At 39.6% G+C, this 20,131-nt stretch overlaps 1 protein-coding gene across 1 annotated transcript; it reads left to right on the top strand.

The window, feature by feature from the left end:
* The first annotated feature begins 1,081 nt into the window (after positions 1–1,081).
* On the top strand, positions 1,082–18,756 carry LOC127781938 (uncharacterized). The gene is made up of 28 exons (XM_052309007.1): positions 1,082–1,334; positions 1,453–1,545; positions 1,999–2,171; positions 2,901–3,174; positions 3,481–3,548; positions 3,626–3,695; positions 3,791–4,102; positions 4,658–4,737; positions 4,813–4,864; positions 5,248–5,401; positions 5,779–5,866; positions 5,946–6,048; positions 6,121–6,211; positions 6,376–6,473; positions 7,403–7,582; positions 8,138–8,389; positions 8,759–8,854; positions 8,969–9,063; positions 9,164–9,227; positions 9,364–9,445; positions 9,533–9,603; positions 9,784–9,869; positions 9,953–10,037; positions 10,575–10,648; positions 16,569–16,675; positions 17,061–17,179; positions 17,304–17,381; positions 17,999–18,756. Exons 1-28 carry the CDS (start codon positions 1,140–1,142, stop codon positions 18,230–18,232), a joined length of 3,474 nt encoding a protein of 1,157 aa, XP_052164967.1. The 5' UTR covers positions 1,082–1,139; the 3' UTR covers positions 18,233–18,756.
* The last annotated feature ends 1,375 nt before the right edge of the window (positions 18,757–20,131 follow it).

Below are 20,131 nucleotides of genomic sequence, written 5' to 3'. Positions count from 1 at the left end.
TCTGGCAGTGCCAAATTTTGGCATTATAGTAAGATAAGATGAAGATGGGTAGTGTTTAGTTTGATTCCTTACTAAATATTGAGAGTAGTCATGTGAGTAGAAAGTTCTATAATTACCAAAATTTTGATAAGGTTGTGTTGGTAGTGATATTTTAAGTTTGATTCCTTACTAAATTTTGGTATGGAATGGTTTAGAATGGTAAGGAAGTGGACAAGCCCTTCTTTCAAACCATAGTGGATGCAAAACTTTGTCATTTGATTCTAGTAACAGCAATAAAAGTGTTTCCAATTGGAACCATCTTAGCCATTTCCAAGAGATGACATGTTTTTCACAGAATTTTCTAACTCTACTATCTAAAATCACAGTGAAATAGAAAATACAGGGAGTGATCTTTTATTCAGTGACATACACACACACACACTGATATTTCTGGTAGCATAACACATATTTAGTAATAAAAACATGTCATAATAGTTTGATCCAATGGCCCCAGATTGATCTGATGGTAGCATAATTTGTAGAAAACCCCTAATTAAGATTGCTATTAACACTAGCAATCTTGACGAACCATCGAATAAGCGAAACAACATATTTGCAAACAAAAAATAATTTGTGAATAAAAAACTTTATATACATATTCTTAGCGATCTGAAAGTAAACGCTGAAAAATAAACTTCGATGAAAACAACCTAAAATTAACTCCAAATTTAAAGTCAAAAATTCAAATTATGGCGGATATGAGCATAAGCGAAAAGATGAGACTCTGATTTTGCAAGGAGGTGAATATTTAGGCCCTGATAATTTACAGAGAGGCCTTCCTTGCCTTGGTCGCTACCCTTATATTTTTCAGGAGGCCCTTCCTTGGATCGCTACCACTGATATTTTGAAAAATAAATCGCTATTATTGGTAACTACCCTGATATATTCCCTAATAAATTTACTCTAAGTATAATCATTGTGATTCTGGTATTTTTCATTAAGGCCCTTTGTTTGAGCTCTATTAATGTTTGCGATCCTACTTTTCTGCAAATTAGTCCCTCCTTTGGGTCTGTAGGTTTTTTTTTTTCTCTTCAGTCTTCACTGGAGTAGATCGGCGAAGGGGTTTCACCAGCAACTGCCCGCCACGGTGGTCGCCGGCGATGGCCTCCACCTCCGCCGCCGCCCCATCCCACGGCGGCGCGCGGGAGTGGCGCACGGCGCTCCTCACCCTCCGCGACGAGTCGGTGGCCTCGCCCTCCCCACCGGCGCTCCTCGCGCTCCTCCGCCGCGTCCTCCTCTCCGCCGCCCCGCCGCACTCCCTCGCCGCGTCCGCCGCCGCGGTCTCCGCCCACGAGGTTCCCCCCCGCTCCCGCCCCAGCTTGGTCTCTGCCTCTGCGTGTGCTCTGGTTTCTCGGTTTCGTCTCGGTCTCTCTCACACTCTCGTCTGCTGGCTGCTGCTGTGGGCGCGTGCAGGTGGGCTCGGATGTGGCGTTCCTCGCGGAGACGGCCGCGGCGGTGTCCCCCTGCGACGGCGCCGATGATGTGCTGCGTGGCGTTTGCCATCTGGTGATGATTCTGATTCCACTCGCTCGAGATCTTGCTTTAATGTGGAGTGACAATGATAGTGTAGAACATTCAGATTATCTACGGATTGATGTCCCTTAACTGTCCCTGTTTAATTTTTCCTTCGTTTCAAGCTAGTATGTGGGTGGGTGTTTTGGCTGTGTTCATCTTTGCTGTGCAGAGGATGGGAGTGTTCTCAGTACGGTTGTATCACTTTGATGTTATCTAAAAAGAATTCAGATGGGAGACCATTAGCACAAAATGTATGGCATTTTTAGTTCTCATTACTCTAAGCTCTAATGGTTGGTGAGATATCGTGCTGCGATATGGAATTCTAATATTTGTTGATCAATGTGACTGACGAATTAAAACCGTCGGATTTGGTTTTTGTTCCTCCGCGTCAATTTGTTTGCTGAATACTTATGCTCTGATTTTTCTGAAAATCTACTCATGCAGATTCATGATATCATGTACAAAACAAATATGGAGATCGACTCGTCTTGTTTACTGGCAATGCTGAAGTTTCTTGATGTTCTTATGCAATGTTCATTGGAGGGTTCATGTGGTAAGGGCCTCTCTGTTAGGAAAACCGCATTGGACACTGTATCTGAATGTTTACAGATCCTCAGGTGAGCTTAAGATTAGTGTAAAATGCTTAAAAATCTTCTTTCTCTGCTTGTTTTTGTTGTGCTAAGTACTAATGACCTAGTACATCAACAATGTAGAGTGTGTTCCCATGGTTTTAGCTAAACTTTTGTAATAATAATCTTTTTAGTTCTTATTTGCTTGCCTCAAGAGAATGGCTTCTACATTTATTTACTTCAGTCTTTTAGGCTTAACCGACATTTATTAAAAGGACTCGATAAATTATCATTTTTTTTCTGTACATATATACTAGCTCAATCCTTTAATTGGAGTCTTTTGTTAATTCACAGCACCAAATGTTCTTTTCCAAGTTTTCAGAATCCCTCCAGTACTTTTGAAATTGGCAATTCCTCACCTATGCTGGTGCGAATAAGAGAATTGCTACCTGCACATGCGGTAAACTACACTAAATTACGTAGGCAAATTGCCATAACCAAAGTAAATATGGTAATATCTATAAACCCATCATTTCAAGGGTACAGGTGTTGAATTGCCATAGTAGAAGTACGATCTTCCCAAATTTATATATTATTTTGTATTATTTCATGAAAAGAGACTGCTTTTAGCTTTACCGAATGAATTGGTAATTTAATAATTTGATGTGACACCTCTATTCTAGTATCATTGAGGAATTCACCACTATTAATGAAATTTCATCAGGCATGTACAATCTTTTTTGTGCTTCTCATTGTAGTCTTCTTCTCAATGGCCAGGTTTTTGAGCAAAGATTTTGGCGGAAGTACTTCTTTACCTGAGAATGCACATTTGCTTCGAGTGCTCATCTCAATTGTATCATGCTTGCAATCTGAGCTGAACCTCACAGATAAACCTAATGGTGCTGGTTTTTCTTCCCACACATTTGGACCAATAAATAATAAGAATCCAAATATCTGGGATATGGAAATCTCTGCATTTTCCATGATTGAAGATGCACTATCTAAGATAGCATCAAGTTTATCAGAAGATTTGTGGCAGTCCATTGTTGAGGTCAGTATTTTGTGTTTCCTTCGCTCTGGTTGGTTCTGTCACATATCATTGAGCGACGTAACCATAGCAAGTACTGTAGCAAGGAAATTTGTAGCTGTTTAGTATCTGGGATGCAAACAGCATTATTGGTTCTTCCACCATTGGTCCAAGATTTGTGCTGTACTGTTGTCATTTGATGATACACTTTACCAATACTAACTACACAACCACTGGCTGATGCATTTTATGCATTTGTTTTGTTGCTAGAAGTTTACGGTGTTAGTATTCATTTTCTCTTTGTCAAATCTCCTCTCTTGCACTTTGTAGGTTTTGAGGAAGGTGATGGATTTTTTGACAGCAAGGAACTTTATCATAGAGAGTAGCACTATGTCAAGGTTAGTACTCTGGTTTTGTCATTGAATATAGTGAAATGAATGAATGCTAATCTCAAGCTAAATTCACTATCTTTCAGATTTTATACCTCATTTCTTCGTTGTCTGCATTCTGTTCTTTCAGACCCCAAAGGCCCACTTTCAGCACATGTAAGTATAAAAGGGAAGTGTATTATTTCATTACGGAAAACAGGTTATTTTTTTCCTTATGTTGTAACTTGTAACATTGTGCCTGAAACTTTAAGGTACCAGGTTTCGTTGCGAACTTGCAAATATTTTTCATGTACGGGCTAAGGTCATCTTCACCACCTGTGATAACTCCAATGGAATATAAAATGGATACAAAATCCAATGCCGGACGATATAAACCCCCTCATTTACGTAAAAGGGGTGGAAAGGGAAATGATTCGTTCGATGGTCGAAATTCTGATAGTGAATCCTCTCGATATGATTTAAGCTCATCAGATTCAGATATGAGTGATAGCGATGGATATGCAAAAACTGGAGATCGTTTCCGAAGTTCAAAGGCTAGATTAGCTGCCATCCTTTGCATACAGGTATGCTGCTACATAATATGTTCTAACTCTCAATTGCATTTTCCATTCTTATTCTCATACATATGTTTGGATCAACTTTTGTTTTCCTAAATTGACCAACATCTTATGTTCGGTTTCGTAATGAATTATCATGAGATAGATATCTTTCTTGGTTAATATGTAGATTTGTTCCTTTTCTTCGTAGAATGGTGGATGAATAAGGCTTGCTTTAATAAACAACTGCTAAAAGAAGGCAAATAACAGATTAATAAGATAAACTGTGTGATTTCACTGCCATATCTTAATTCGAAGAAAATTTTTTATGGCCATTCAAGTTTCAAAACTGAAGTAAATTGTTGTTATACTAAAAATTTGTAATCTGTGCTCACCTTGTTCTAAAATTGCAATTTGAGTCCATATAATTCTTAGGACTAACTGTCATTGTTTTGTTGAAGGTAACATTGAATAATCATCATGAGTCATCGGGTATCTAATACCCAAAGATAACATTGAATTATTATTTCCTTGTAGCCATAGTCTTCAAGAAACCTAACACTGCTGTTCTGATTCTTTAAGGATATTTGTCGTGCTGACCCAAAATTACTTACTTCACTATGGCCATTACTTTTGCCCGAGAGTGATGTTCTCCAACAAAGGTAAACTCTTCCATGCGCAGTATGTATGGTATTTCTCACACCCATGTAATATTTTTTTTTTGTTGGTTGGGACAGAAAATATCAAGCTACTCTGATGACATGCTTGATTTTCGATCCTATAATAAAGGTACAAGTCTGTAATTATCTATCTACATTTATTTTCATGTTTCAGTGTGAAGTTTCTCAACTATAGGTTACCTATGACCTAATTGGGATTTATATAATCTTTTTTTAGTGTTTATATTTTCTGGTAATTCTACCTTCAAACAACATTGTGCTTATCCATTACATGCTAGCTTGTGTTTTAGCTGTTGACTGAGGGTGTTCAATTGTCTTGACACCGTTGCTAGTTGAACATATATTAAATGTTTGCAAAAAGTCGATGTAGACACTTGAAAAGTTAAAATAAAAGTATTTAATGTGTGCAGACTCTTTATAGCCCATACTTCTATCAAATTAGTGTGTTTATATTTGATAATTCTCTTGATTTACCTGGATGTCTATGTGCAGGTGCGTATTGAGGCAGCATCAACCATTGCTTCCATGCTGGAAGGACAAGCATTAGTTTTGACACAAGTTGCCGAGTACAAGGAGTCATCAAGACGGGGATCTTTCACTACGCTATCTTCTTCACTTGGTCAAATTCTTATGCAGCTGCATACAGGTAGGAGGCTCGGTGACTTCTCAATTTCCAATATCTGGACACTTCCTTTCACTAGATGTTCAGAACCTTCTGCTATCAGCAAAGAGATATATTACCTCCAACCCTAAATAAGTGCACTTCTAGCTTTCAAATTTTATCCCAAAATAAGCGCACTTCTAGAGTACCACTTTTCTGTCCAACCACCGCTCATTCATCCATCTTACCCCCAAGTCTCCAACCACCCTCCCAGCTCCAACCACCCCTCATTTAATTGGGGGCATCTAAGTCATTTTCTCCCAATAGTAATTTCGTCCTTCAAGTGCTATAAATGCACTTATTAGGGACGGGGGTAGTATTTTTAAAGTTTTATATGACATATTTTGTTTTCTGATTGGCAGGAATGTTGTATTTGATACAGCGTGAAACTCAAACTACTTTGCTTTCAGCATTGTTCAAAGTTCTCATCCTTTTGATATCTGTTACACCGTATGATCTAGATCCCCGAACCCCTATGTGTATCTCTTCCCTGTTCTTGACTTACTATGTAAATATGTTAAATGAACAGGTATGCCCGCATGCCGAAGCAGTTGTTGCCAACTGTAATCACAGATATGCGCAGGAGATTGTTGGACAGACACTCAAATAAGAATGAGCACTATGCTTTGCTGGTGAGCTTTTTAACACTTTATTTATATGTTCAGGAAATGGATGGTCCTTTTACTTTACACGAGTATGAACAGGTTAATGTCCTGAATTGCTTGGAAGCAGCATTTTCAAAAGAACCACCTTCTTCAAATGTTTTTGAAGTTCTCACTCAAGATGGATGTGCAGGTTAGACCTCCTCATAATTCCAAATTCAAACAATATTTTGGTTTTATACCGTCTTAGTTTTTTGAACTTCTACATTTTTGTACTTATTACCTAATAGTTCATATGAAAATTGAGTTTGAGAAAATACTGAGCTTTACATTTTTGTACCAATGTGAGCTTCCCAGGGCCATCACATGCTCAGCAAGAGTCAAGTGTGATATCTATTCTTCTACATTATATAGAACAGGAAATACATGTCAGTGTGAGATTTGGAGCTCTCCAGGTATGGCATTGTTCTGTTATGCTTCTCCATATCTGTTTGGAAACTTGCACTATGCAATTACATTAGTCAATGTCTATTTCCCTTTATAATTTGCTTTGTAAGCAACACAAATGTTACCAGTTGTCTTCCTTTTAGGTTGTAACTTGTACTGTATACTGGATATCTTACTCAATTTCTAACAAGCTACAAGGACACCTAAGCTAAGATTACTTTCATAAAAAAGGCTAAGCTCCCTGGTCTGGTCTATCTCTCAGCGATGCAATTTTCCTTGGCGTTCCAAGTTTATACAATGCAAATGCTGTTATTTTATTGGACAAGGTCATTTGCACTGACAGAAAATAGAAGTTTGGACAATAAACAAGAAAACATGTGGGTCACCTAATCCAACATCATCACTTACATACACTTTTCATACTTACATGTTCTGAACAAGTTATTGTCCATTGAATGACCTCACAGTCGCTCCATAAGTTGACATTCATTGCTTGGTATCATACAAAGAAATGCACCTTGGAAAATACTATCTCAAAATTTCGAGTTTATCACCATCATGTTTTTTGTCCAAATATGCTGAGCCTTTTTGGGGATATAGGATTCTATAAATGGCAACACTACCCCTGTCTCTTCTCACCTTTTTGTAATCATGTCCGTCCTGCCTCTCTGGTTAGACAGTGATTTGATATCCTAGTGAGCTTCTGGTTTGAGCTTTGTATCATGGCATGTGGGGGCATCCTTAATAAACAGAAATAGTAATACAAGAAAAGAACAAGAGAGGGTGGGGGCAAAAAAAAGTCAAGGCAAGGGCATTTTCAACTTAAATTCTCTTTACGATGGCATTTAACAGCTTATGTTTTTTCCAGTGATATTTTCCAACATCTCAATCTACGTGATGGTGCTAAGAAGATTTACTTTTATTTATATGTGATCAGGTGTTGAGATCAGCAGTTCATAATTATCCAAGCTGTGCAAATATCATTTGGGCAAAAGTTCAATACATTGTTCTTGATTTATTGCAAATGCAAAGCTTGGAAGACCAAAGAGATGCTAATTTTGGGCTTCCTAAAGAAGAATCATCAATTAAAGGAAGATGTCTTGTGGCTGCCATTAAGGTAATTTTTACTTTAAATGTTTGGAAACCTTATGGATGGCATTTGAATGTGTATGTTATTGTTCACTAGCTTGTTCTATGTCATTCACATTTGGAGTATGTTTTGTATTTTGAAGTTAAAATTTTCTCATTGAAAGAAGCTGGTTAAATTCTTGATGCTGAGTCACTTCCAACCTTGCATTCAATCTTTTTTTCCCCTTCTGTATATTGACTTGCTAGAATATGAATTTCTATAGTTAACAATGCTTGAATTTCACTATTAATTGTTTGAGAAAAACATCACTGTTAATTGTATTATCATATCATACTCCATATAAGATATAGCACCTAAATGCAAAAGTTGGATACATACATAATCTTTTCTCCCAACATAAGATGCAGTGTTTGACTTGCAGCATCTTTCGCTTCTTTTACTTTGTTACGGATTTAACATATTAGGCTATCCTGGATTCCATGGCCCGATTCACTTTTAACTATCACCATTCTTAGGCTTGTAAGCTATTTGTTCAATCATTTATTAATGCCTCTATCCAAAAATTATGGCTCCATTTTTCAGGTAATAGATGAGTGTCTGCGTGTTTCATCTGGATTCAAGGGAACAGATGACCTCAAAGAATATAGATTGCAAGATATTCAGCAAATTTCTGATTGTACCATAAACAAAACTATCAAATCTGCGCCTCACTTTGAGACTGATGTTCCTGGACCATCACAAAATTTTACTTTGGACATAACTCTCGGAACTAATCGTTGGATTGAGGTGATAGAAAGGCTTCTCCCTCAAGGATTATCACATGGCTCTGCTACGGTAATATGCTGATAGAACTAAAACATTTATTTTTTATATTATTCATATCATCTACAAAAAACAAACACCATTTAGACTCATTTCATGACATAGATGCTAACAAACTGAAGCGGATTAACAACAAAATGCTACTATAACAATTAGTGAAAGCAGCCAACCAATCCATACTTGAATCAGAGCTACTATGTTTTACTTTTAATTTACACTTTCTTATCTTCCGTAAAGCATGTGGTTAACTGGTTATGATCATAGACTGCTTTATGTGCATTATCAAAGAAAACTGTTTTTTTTTTTGGCATTTTCTAGTAACTGGACAGAATTGGTAAAAAAATATTTTCTCTGTATAGCTGAAAGTATTCCAATTTCTAGGTCAGGACAGCATCACTGACATGTTTCGCGGGCATGACTTATGATGTTTTCTTCTCCCTGCCAGAAAACAAGAGGGATTATGTGACGTCCTCATCGGTAAGTTTATTGCCTTATTTTTTTTATTACAAAAGCGAATGTCTTATTTATGGGTTTCGTGACTTCATCATCTGGCCTGTTCAGAAATGTCATTTTGGTATCGTCCTTTTGTAGATTCATGCTGCATTGAGTGATACAGCTCCTGCTGTAAGGTCTGCTGCATGTAGAGCCATTGGTATTGTTGCATGTTTCCCCAGCATACTGTCAAGGTAATTTTCCAAACTGTTGTTTCCCTCAGCTTCAAATGCTGATGATAAGATACTTAAATGAAGATAGTTGATAGCGCATAACCCACGTTTCCTTGTACAGTCCTAGCCTACCTGGCAAGTTCATAGATGCCATTGAGTTTAACACACGGAATTCATCAACTCCAGTATGATCTCTCTCTCTCTCTCTCTCTCTCTCTCTCTCTCTCACGCACACACAAATCATTTATCTTATCATTTGTACAAAAAATTTCCATACATGCTCTACATAATATAACATGTTACTATAACCTAACTTGTTAGGTTCGTATCACTGCATCATGGGCCTTGGCAAATCTTTGCTCTTCTATTCGTTTTAGAGCATTAGGTACCAATCCCTCTGCAGGTATGTATGTCATGTTTTTGGTTGCAGACTTACAGCATCTTATTCCAACATAATATGCTTACCCGTCCATTGCTTTTTTTATTGTAGGTGTACTAGATAAATCAGCCATATCATTGCTGGTTGAAATTGCTTTGCGCCTTGCTAAAGATGGTGAAAAGGTGGTTTTCTGAATCTAGTTGTGATGCTTTTGTTTCAATTGTTCACTGGCCAAGTAGTATATTTTAGGGGTGCTTGCAGTTGGAGACTGCATTTAATTTTAAAAGAAAGGGGTGGAAGTTGCTTCTATGTCTGTAAAATGACTAACTGATGTTTTTTTTTCTCATTTTATTTGCATTCAGGTAAAGTCAAACGCTGTTAGGGCTCTTGGATACCTTTTAAGATTTATCAGATTCAATAATAATTCTGACACAGTTGATGACCCAAGGTAGCTTACTGTTCTGTGTACATCAGTTACTATTTCTCTTGGTCAATTAATCCAACTAACAATGTTCTGGATTTCCACGGCAGTAATTCCGTTCTCTGTGGAGATCCTGTCTGGCTTGAAAGGATGGTACATGCTTTGATGTCCTGTGTGACAACAGGAAATGTAAAGGTAGGCAAGGAATGAGTGCTAACCTGCTGAATGCTTTCAGTATCCTAGTTTCTTACTCCATCTTTTCCTTCTTCCTTTCTCTTTATGAGGAACACCCTCATTTAACAGGAATAAAAGTTCAAGGATTCGGCCCTAATATCACTTTTTCTTTCTTGACTACATATAGCATATAAACTTTGTCAGTTAACGGTGAAAATATTTGTCTGACATCTGTGCTAAACTGCTACTCCCTCTGTCCCATAATAATTTTTTGGCTCCTCCTGTTTGTCTCAAAATAAGTTCATTTTTGAGTAATCATTGCATTGGAGTTTGAGAAAGTAAGGAACAATGTATTGGGAGTAGATAAAATGGGGAATAATTGCATTGGGATTTGATGAAGTGAGGGTATTCTAGTCTTTTTTGGTTTTGTATTGGTATGTGTGGGGTGAGTGAAAAATGAACTTATTTTGGGACGGAGGGAGTAATTAAATAGATTGTTAAATGTGAAGATTCTTTAGATAAATAACTACTCTTGACATGTTTCCCCCTTTCATTCAGGTTCAATGGAATGTTTGCCATGCTCTTAGCAACTTATTCATGAACGACACCTTGAGACTTCCAGATATGCCTTGGTATGTATTTGCTCACAGCAAATAACCTTGTTCTTCAAACAACTCGTGCTGTATATTTCTCTCAAACATCCTTTAGAAATTTCATGCATTCATTTATGCTCTGAACTTTTCCGTGTACAAGCGTTACTATATGCTTTGTTCATCTTCTGTAAGCCATATGCTCCCTGAAAGTGTCAGTTAGGCCTAGAGGAGGGGGGGGGGGGGTGAATAGGCTAATTCAAAAACTCAATTAAATGTGGAAGCAGTAATTTTCGGAGTCAGCACAAATCAAAGTAAATCCTAGATCTAGTTGCCTATAACAAGAATATGCTAGCACAAACAACAACTAGACCTATAGCGGCTCAAGCAAGCAAAGCTAGTGGAGAAGGAGGAAGTAAAGTCACCAAAGATGAAGCTCACGAAGTTGTTCCCGAAGTTCGAATCCTTGAGGGGATTCTACTCTCCGTTGAGGAGCTCACTAAGAGCCGGGTCTTAGCTAACCCTTTCCTCAAGAGGTTGCACTAAACACTCCTCCTTCCACTAAGGGTATCTCTTCTCTTTTGGAGGTGAGATCCAATCTTCATAAACTTCTCCCGGCCAACCACAAGTAGATCGGTAGCTCGGGAGCGACACCTAGCCGCCTAGGAGTCCTCAACCTCCAAGAGTAACAAATGATGCAACGAACTCCCGGAGATGATGCAAGTGCTCACAAATCTTCACGAAGACAACAAGCATTCACACAAACTTGAATCCACAACTCTCACACACACACCAAATCTGAATCGAACACGGGTGAGAGGGGAAACAAGAAAGCAAGGCTCAAAAGTGAATCTCAACGAGAGCAAGCCAAGGGCATAGAATGTCCAATGTGACCAGCAGCCCTCACAAGTGAGGGGAGGGGGCTATTTATAGCCACAGCCCAAAATCTGCCCGTTATGCACAATAATTGTGATTTTCGGATATTCCGAAAGATTTTTGGATCTGTTCGAAAATTCCAGCTCAACACCAACAGCAAAGTCAAGATTTTTCGGACATTCCAAAAACTTTTCGGACAAGTCCGAAAATTTCTAGCGCCAAAAACAACCTTCTAGATGTTTTCGGAAAGTCTGAAAATCCCTTTCGGACAAGTCCGAAAATACACAGAAGCGATTTTGAGTCTACTGATGATTTTCAGAAACACCGAAAATCAATTTCGGAAGTCCGAAAATATATAGAACCATATTTGCCTTCACAGTCATTTTCGGAAAGTCCGAAAATCCCTTTCGGACATATCCGAAAATTACCAGAAGCGCCCAACAGGTTCTGTGTATTTTCGGAAGTTTCGAAAATGAGTTTCGGACAACTCCGAAAAAGTCCAAAACACTTCAAACTGAGGAGAAACACTTTCAAAAATAGATTTTGAGCACTTTGATCGCTCCTCATATGTCAATGCATCATCCCTCTTAATAGTGCGGCATTCCTAATGACTCAAAGGAAAAGAAAAGGTACAATATACCATTTGCTCATTTGCCGCATCACATCATGTAAACATATTTGGCGGGATATGCATTACGCTAACTCATTGAGGACATAACAACCTTCACATTTGCTTAAATAAAAATGTTAAGTCTTCTCTAATCGCATTGTAATTAATTACCAAAATCATTAGGGATCTAGATGCACTTTCAATCTCCCCCTTTTTGGTGATTGATGACAATACGATTAGATAACAAGAGAGAATGAATATAATTTAAGGTTTTAGTGCAAAGGTTTAGTGAAAGTTCCCCCTAAGAGTGTGCATTAAAACAAGTAGCTCCCCCTTAATCTTTGCATTCATATTGAAGCTCACAAGACAACAAATATATCACATTTTGCTCATCACATCTAACACATCACATGCATAATAATAATTACATCTCATCACAAGCACCATATAAAGAAGATAAGACATTGCATCACATTAAACATAATAAAATCCATTACATCTCAAGCATCCATAATTAAACAATAATGTCTTACAAAGCATTAAACTTAACTTAGGAACCACACATACTCTCATACAAATAAAAGCCAAATGTGCTCGACCCTAAAGATATGATAGATAATCTCCCCCTTTGGCATCAAGACACCAAAAAGAGAGGACGATGAGACGACGACTCAAGCAAAGGGCGCCTGAGGAGGATCTTCTAGAGGAGGATAGCCATAGCCATGGCCATAACCAAAGAAATCGAAGTCAGGAGGCAACCCAGCAAACGGATCCTCGATCGCTTCCTCCTCGGGCTCAGCCTCAAAACCCGGAGGGGAAGGAGGGACATCGATGTGGTGATCCTCATGATACCGCGCCTTGAGGTACTTGACGTCGCGAGCCGTTTTCTTCGCCGCATTCCGCAATCGGCGGTTCTTTTTGGTCCGCGGAGCAAAGACCAAAAAGACTTCGCAAAATGCGGAATAAGGGAGACGGCTCACGATGAGCCACAGATGAAGGGCGCTCAAGAGCAAAAGGCGGCTGAGTGGAAGAGGAGGGGATGTCCCTAGCTGCTGAGGAGCCTGCCTGGGAAGAGCGGGGGGCCTTAACAAGGCGCAAGTGAAGCTGGGAATGGGACACATCATGACGAAACTGAAGCTGAGTGACAGTCTCGATCATCCGCATAATGTGAGGAGCATAGACCAACCCCTTCCTGTATTGAATGGAGGCCATGCGGATTTCCTCCTACACAAAGTGATAAACATGAAAGCGAGAGGAGGTGGATCGAATCTGAGAAGCACGGTCCTGGAGAGGTGGTTAATGCTGCTAGCATCACCATCCTTAGGCACAAAGGACCGGCGAAACATCCGGTTCAAATAAGCAACGTAAGGCTTGAGACCGTCGACCTTACCCAACACCACATTAGGATCATTAGGAATGTAAAGAGGGAGTAAATCAGTGTTGGCAGGTATTGGAAGATTATGCAGTTCAGAAAGGTTTAGCAAGTAATGCAAGTCAACCCCAAATCTCAGCCAAACGCGGATAGGAGACAGAATACCAGGATCCTTGGGTCATCCAATGCATGGTACGATATGGATCAGAGAAAATGTGGCATAGAATTGAGCGATGACTTCGTTGCACTAATTCTGCTGCAAAGTCATGAAAGAGCGAATTCCCATGAGCTCACAATTTGCAATCACAGAGTTTAGCATCGGATCATCATGCGCCTACAGCTCCTCCCAGTTGATCCATTGCATGTGAATGGTGGGATGAGCTTTGGACTTGATCACATACTCATAAAACTTCCCGCAAATCCAAGCGCCAAAGGGACCGCTCTCCCATCCCATCCTTTCATGATGATTCGGACAGTGATTGGTCCGGAGGAGAGGATGCGGCTCCTCAGGTTGCGCGGGTGGCTCGGGGCGGCACTCTCCCTCCTCGGCGGTCCTCTCAAGCTCTTGGTGGTGGTGGGTGATGGTGAGGGTTCCTCTCGTCAACCACAAACGCCGCCGCACCAACCCAATGTCCCCATTGGTCCTCTCCACATTCATACCTCCGAGAGGGATCCGGCGGTGATTCGCCAAGTGTATGATTGGAGGCGGAAGACCGAGGTTGTTGCTCCTCGCCGAGATGAGGATCCACGCCCCCTTCGCCGCACCGCCACGAATTCGCGGTTTTGGACTCTTTCAACAAGACTTTTATGAGTATGTGATCAAGTCCAAAGCTCATCCCACCATTCTCATGCAATGGATCAACTGGGAGGAGCTACAGGCGCATGATGATCCGGTGCTAAACTCTGTGATTGCAAATTGTGAGCTCATAGGAATTCGCTCTTTCATGACTTTGCAGCAGAATTGGTGCAACGAAGTCATCGCTCAATTCTATGCCACAGTTTTCTTTGATCCATATCGTGCCATGCATTGGATGACCCAAGGATCCTGATATTCTGTCTCCTATCCGCGTTTGGCTGAGATTTGGGGTTTTGACTTGCATTACTTGCTAAACCTTCTGATCTGCATAATCTTCCAATACCTGCCAACACTGATTTACTGCCTCTTTACATTCCTAATGATCCTAATGTGGTGTTGGGTAAGGTCGACGGTCTCAAGCCTTACTTTGCTTATTGGAACCGGATGTTTCGCCGGTCCTTTGTGCCTAAGGATGGTGGTGCTAGCAGCATTAACCACCTCTCCAGGACCGTGCTTCTCAGGTTCAATCCACCTCTCGCTTTCATGTTTATCACTTTGTGTAGGAGGAAATCCGCATGGCCTCCATTCAGTACAGGAAGGGGTTGGTCTATGCGGATGATCGAGACTGTCACTCAGCTTCAGTTTCATCATGATGTGTCCCATTCCCAGCTTCACTTGCGCCTTGTTAAGGCCCCCCACTCTTCTCAAGCAGGCTCCTCAGTAGCTAGGGACATCCCCTCCTCTTCCACTCAGCTGCCTTCTGCTCCTGAGCGCCCTTCATCTGTGGCTCGTCATGAGCCGCCTCCCTTATCCCGCATTTTGCGGAGTCTTTTTGGTCTTTGCTCCGCGAAAGCCAAAAAGAACCGCCGATTGCGGAATGCGGCGAAGAAAACGGCTCGCGACGTCAAGTACCTCAAGGCGCGGTATCATGAGGATCACCACATCGATGTCCCTCCTTCCCCTCCGGGTTTTGAGGCCGAGCCCGATGAGCCCGAGGAGGAAGCGATCGAGGATCCGTTTGCTGGGTTGCCTCCTGACTTCGATTTCTTTGGTTATGGCCATGATCTATGGCTATCCTCCTCCAGAGGATCCTCCTCAGGCACCCTTTGCTTGAGTCGTCGTCTCATCATCCTCTCTTTTTGGTGTCTTGATGCCAAAGGGGGAGATTATCTATCATATCTTTAGGGTCGAGCACATTTGGCTTTTATTTGTATGAGACTATGTGTGGTTTCTAAGTTAAGTTTAATGCTTTGTAAGACATTATTGTTTAATTATGGATGCTTGAGATGTAATGGATTTTATTATGTTTAATGTGATGCAATATCTTATCTCTTTATATGGTGCTTGTGATGAGATGTAATTATTATTATGCATGTGATGTGTTAGATGTGATGAGCAAAATGCGATATATTTATTGTCTTGTGAGTTTCAATGTGGATGCAAAGATTTAGGGGGAGCTCTCCACTTGCTTTAATGCACGCTCTTAGGGGGAACTTTCACTAAACCTTTACACCAAAACCTTAAATTATATTCATTCTCTCTTGTTATCTAATCGTATTGTTATCAATCACCAAAAAGGGGGAGATTGAAAGTACATCTAGGCTCCTAATGATTTTGGTGATTAATTACAATGCGATTAGAGAGGACTAACATTTTTATTTAAGCAAATATGAAGGTTGTTATGTCCTCAATGAGTTAGCGTAATGCATATCCCGCCAAATACGTTGACATGATGTAATGCGGCAAATGGTATATTGTACCTATGATCACTCACATATTCTGTTCTTCATCTATTTGTTTTAGAACTTTTATTAAGCATTGGAAGTAAACAACCAGAGATAATCTGTCATCATTGACATATTTAACTCCGAAGTGCCATTATGATATGTAAGTGTGCTTGGAATAAAGGCCCGTAGGCCTAGTTGAATGTCCCTATACCCAAGTGACATGCCATGACAACACGATGGAGGCAGCTGCCACAAGGCCAGGTGAAACAGTGGGAAGCTAATGACTTGTTTGTTTCTATTAAAAGAGACGCAACCCCATCCTTATAAAGATGGGATGACTCGACCCCTAAGAAATCTTATCTAAAATTAAGGAAATAGGCTAAAACTCAACCTAAGTTATCTCTAAAACAAAAAAAAAAAAAAAACAGCCAACCGACTACTTCAGTACTTGTGGGTACTGTTCATGTGCATTTGCGTGTGACGTGGTAATACCACCTAAGGTTTTAGGTTGTAATGCGTTGTATGTTGTGCATCTAAGATGCACATGTTTGCATTTGTATGATGTTTTCTTCTTTGAGCAGGGCATCAAGTGTTTATAGCATACTTCTGCTACTACTCCGTGACTCAAACAATTACAAGATAAGGATGCATGCAGCTGTTGCCTTAGCAGTTCCAGTCTCACGGCTTGGTTGGTACCTTGTTTGCTTTTGTTTCCCACCTTTGGTCAACTGTTGTCCTTCCACATTCTACAAATACCACACCATATCACACTGAAGTAATAGAGCTTTGTTCTGTTGGAGTATTATCTATTGAGTAAATTTAGATTTTATTTTCCCATATCACATGCTTTTTTTTCCTTTGTTGTATGTGTAGTCTAGACACATCTACTCATTCCAAAATTTAATTTGTGATGCTGCTCAGTTGCTGCATAGTTTGTCGTGGCGATATTTATGTAGTGGCTATGCACTCGTTCTGTCATCATGCTGCTTGATTTCTTTCTCTAATCTGCGAATTGATTTTTCTAATAGAATAAAATGTATTCCAATTTCTTATATTTTCCCTCTTCTGTATAGATTATGGTAGCTCATTTCCAGATGTTGTTCGAGGAATCGAGCATGTTCTTGAGTCATTGAGTTCCAACAGTTTATCATCACCTTCAAATTTCAAACATAGAGGCAACCTTGAGAAACAGGTTAGTGTTTCTGTAGTGCTTATATAGACTTTTCTTTTTGCATCAAAGCAGCTTTATTTTTGTACCAGCTCAGAGCATCTACATTTGGCAGCACTGTTGAAGCTTTTGCCCCTTTATTTTACAGGTTACATTTACTGCTCTTCATTTGTTTAGTTTTGTTTCACCAAAAGATGATCAAAGCCTGAGAGATTTTCTTATCAAGGTAAGGAACTATTTTAGCCTATGGAAATGGCCTATGTATTTAGTGGTTACTTATATGGTAGTTCCGTAGTTGGCATCTGTAAAAATGTTGTCCAATGAAAAATATTACGCCCATCAGTTTGTTATTGTACGAAAACGTGGATGCTTAGTTGGCTATATCATATATAGAACATCGAATTTGCAAGCCCTTTGTGGTCAAATTTTGAGTTTATTTTTCAGTCCTGCAAAAGAAATCATATCCCTCTTTGCTAATTTTATTTCAGTACTTACTAAATGTAAATGGTTATTATTCTGCATTTATATTTGGTTTGGTGATTGTTAGTTCACACTATTCAGTGGACTTGGGGATTATTGTCAGCTAATGTTTGTTACGTTCTGTGATTGTACCGTCTATTTTTGCTTGGTAACATTGCTTGTACTGGTGCATGTATCTGATGTAGTCCGTTTGGTGTTAACATACCAATGCACTAAGAGAAAAATCCTAAACCGTATGCAGAAAATGAAAAGAAATTACTTAAAATGCTGCTTGGCCCTGGGTGTGCTGGCAATCTTCTTTTTGATTCTTCTGTCTCTATGTTTAATTGCTTTTCTAGCTAATTTGTGTGTTATTTTGAGCAGAAAGCATCCTTTCTAGAAGACTGGCTGAAGTCATTGTTCTCATTGTTCAATAATGTTGAGGACCAGCCTTTGGCAAATGAGGCCATAAATGACGAGGATGGTTTCAGCCCAAACGTGGCACAAAAAGCTATGCTGTCTTCTGCTGTGAAGTCCTTGCTCGACATATATACAAGTGAAAATCAGCACACTGTTGCTCAGAGATTTGAGCAATTGGCAAGAAGCCTAGAATTATAGTGTGAATGACAAACATAGATGGTGGTCTCCATCCCCATTAACAAGCAGCATGACAGTGGCCGTCTTCCTCCCGGAAAAGCCAACTCATCATCTATTCATTTTCAATCTCCTTCATAAAGAGAGGCAACATGCCCTATTGCAAGTATTCCATGGACTCAATGAAGCTTCTGAATGTCGATGATACCAGACGTTGGACATTATGTTCATGAACACAAGCTCCTGGCAGCTTCTAAGGGGAGGGGGGGGGGGGGGGGGGGGGGATTCAAAACTGCATCTGCATATCTTATTTATATTGTAAAATAGCTTTCCCTGATTTTTCCAGGTGTGGCCATGTTCTGCACCTTATGTAAATTTTGAGCTTTTGTACAAAGATTTGCATGATCATCATTGTGAGTGTACCATATATGTCTCAGCATTTTAGTGAGGAAATCTTCCAAACAAATTTTGTAAATACATTTCTGGTAGACCAGATAGCTTCATGCTACTTAAGATTTGTCCTGGGCTTGAATGCCTGGTTAGCTTGATTAGACCTCTAGCTTGATGATTGTTCCTCACTATCTATTACTCCTATCTGTTAGTACTGAAAAACTGATCAGTTGTCAATGTCTTGATGCAACAGAAAATGAATGCCAGCCATTTCAGTTGGCGCTGTCGTTTGCTTTGGTGTCACACTCTAGAAGTGTTCATCTAACAACCGCCATAAATGGCTGTGGACTGTTCCATTGCTCCAATGTTTGAACTCATGGCATTGCTGAGCAGGGATGATCCAATCCAGTGCTACATTCAACTTTTTCCCAGCTTTAATTATGTGCTAAATGGTTCCTGCATCTTGCTCTGTAGCCGTAGCCGTCTTGATTAGCCGATCAGAAAATTCAGAATTGGTTGTAAATGATGAACAGATGGCAAGCTGACACCCGTTATTGCAAGATGCAGGAGAGCTGTTCCATGCAACTTGTGCCTGTGAACTCTGCTTTTGCTGGACTTGTTTCAGGCTTGAGTAACTGCATATGGCCCATTCATTTTTACTCCTGAGCTCTACTCTTCTGTCTCACTGGGACTGGGTTGGTTAGGCTCCATTTGGTATATACATGATTTTTTTTCCTAAGTCAAACTATACGAGTTTTTTTAAAAAAATAATGACCAAAGATATAAAAGTTTGACTTATAACAAAGCTAGAATGACGAGTAATTTAAAATGGAATACTTTTTTCCTGGGGAAGTGGATAGGCTTTCTTCTTCCCCCTTTTTTTTCTTAATCTTTTATGCAAATTTTTATACCAAAGAAAAATAAGTTGGTACAAAATTGCATGGACTTGGTTCCCTAGAAGTTTGCATATGGTCCTTTTGTTTTTTAAATATAAGTACTTGCAACCTTTTTCCTTGGGTATGTTTCAACACACACAATTGCAAGTTGCAACCCCCCATGTAAAGTCTTTGTACTTGCATATTGGAGTACATCATTGCAATAAGTCAATAGTGTAATCAACAAGAACAGACTTTCATATATTTTGAGCAAACAGCATACATTCTACCACCACTTGCATCCATGAATGTTGATCAGTATAAATACACAAGATGGTGGCCCTACATCTTTATAAAAAGACCATTTGCAGATACCACAGGACGGCACACCACGTGTGCTACCACAAAATGGGCAAACATTTACTACTTAATCCGTAGACTATATGAACATATTTTGAAGAGCATGTACACTTCATGCCATAAAAATGGGCAAACATCCAATGAATGGATACAACCAAACCCAGCTACAGGATAACAGGATATCCACTCCTGAAGCCTCTATTGCCATAGTATTCCTTTTTGACGCCATAAAAAGTTACTTCCTCTGGTTATATTGATGTTTAAGACAAGATTTGGTCAAAATTTGAAGTTTCGATAC

This window comes from Oryza glaberrima, chromosome 8, assembly GCF_000147395.1.
Source record: "Oryza glaberrima chromosome 8, OglaRS2, whole genome shotgun sequence".
NCBI classification, from domain to species: domain Eukaryota; kingdom Viridiplantae; phylum Streptophyta; class Magnoliopsida; order Poales; family Poaceae; genus Oryza; species Oryza glaberrima.
The sequence above is the reverse complement of the archived record's forward strand: the minus strand, read 5'-3'. Positions and strand labels throughout refer to the sequence as shown.

Excerpts from the sequence above, each read along its gene's own strand:
- LOC127781938 (XM_052309007.1), top strand. The coding sequence starts at position 1,140 with ATGGCCTCCACCTCCGCCGCCGCCCCATCCCACGGCGGCGCGCGGGAG. Across the intron at positions 3,696-3,790 it reads AAGGCCCACTTTCAGCACAT|GTACCAGGTTTCGTTGCGAA; the intron begins GTAAGTATAAAA and ends TGAAACTTTAAG. Across the intron at positions 5,402-5,778 it reads TCTTATGCAGCTGCATACAG|GAATGTTGTATTTGATACAG; the intron begins GTAGGAGGCTCG and ends TCTGATTGGCAG.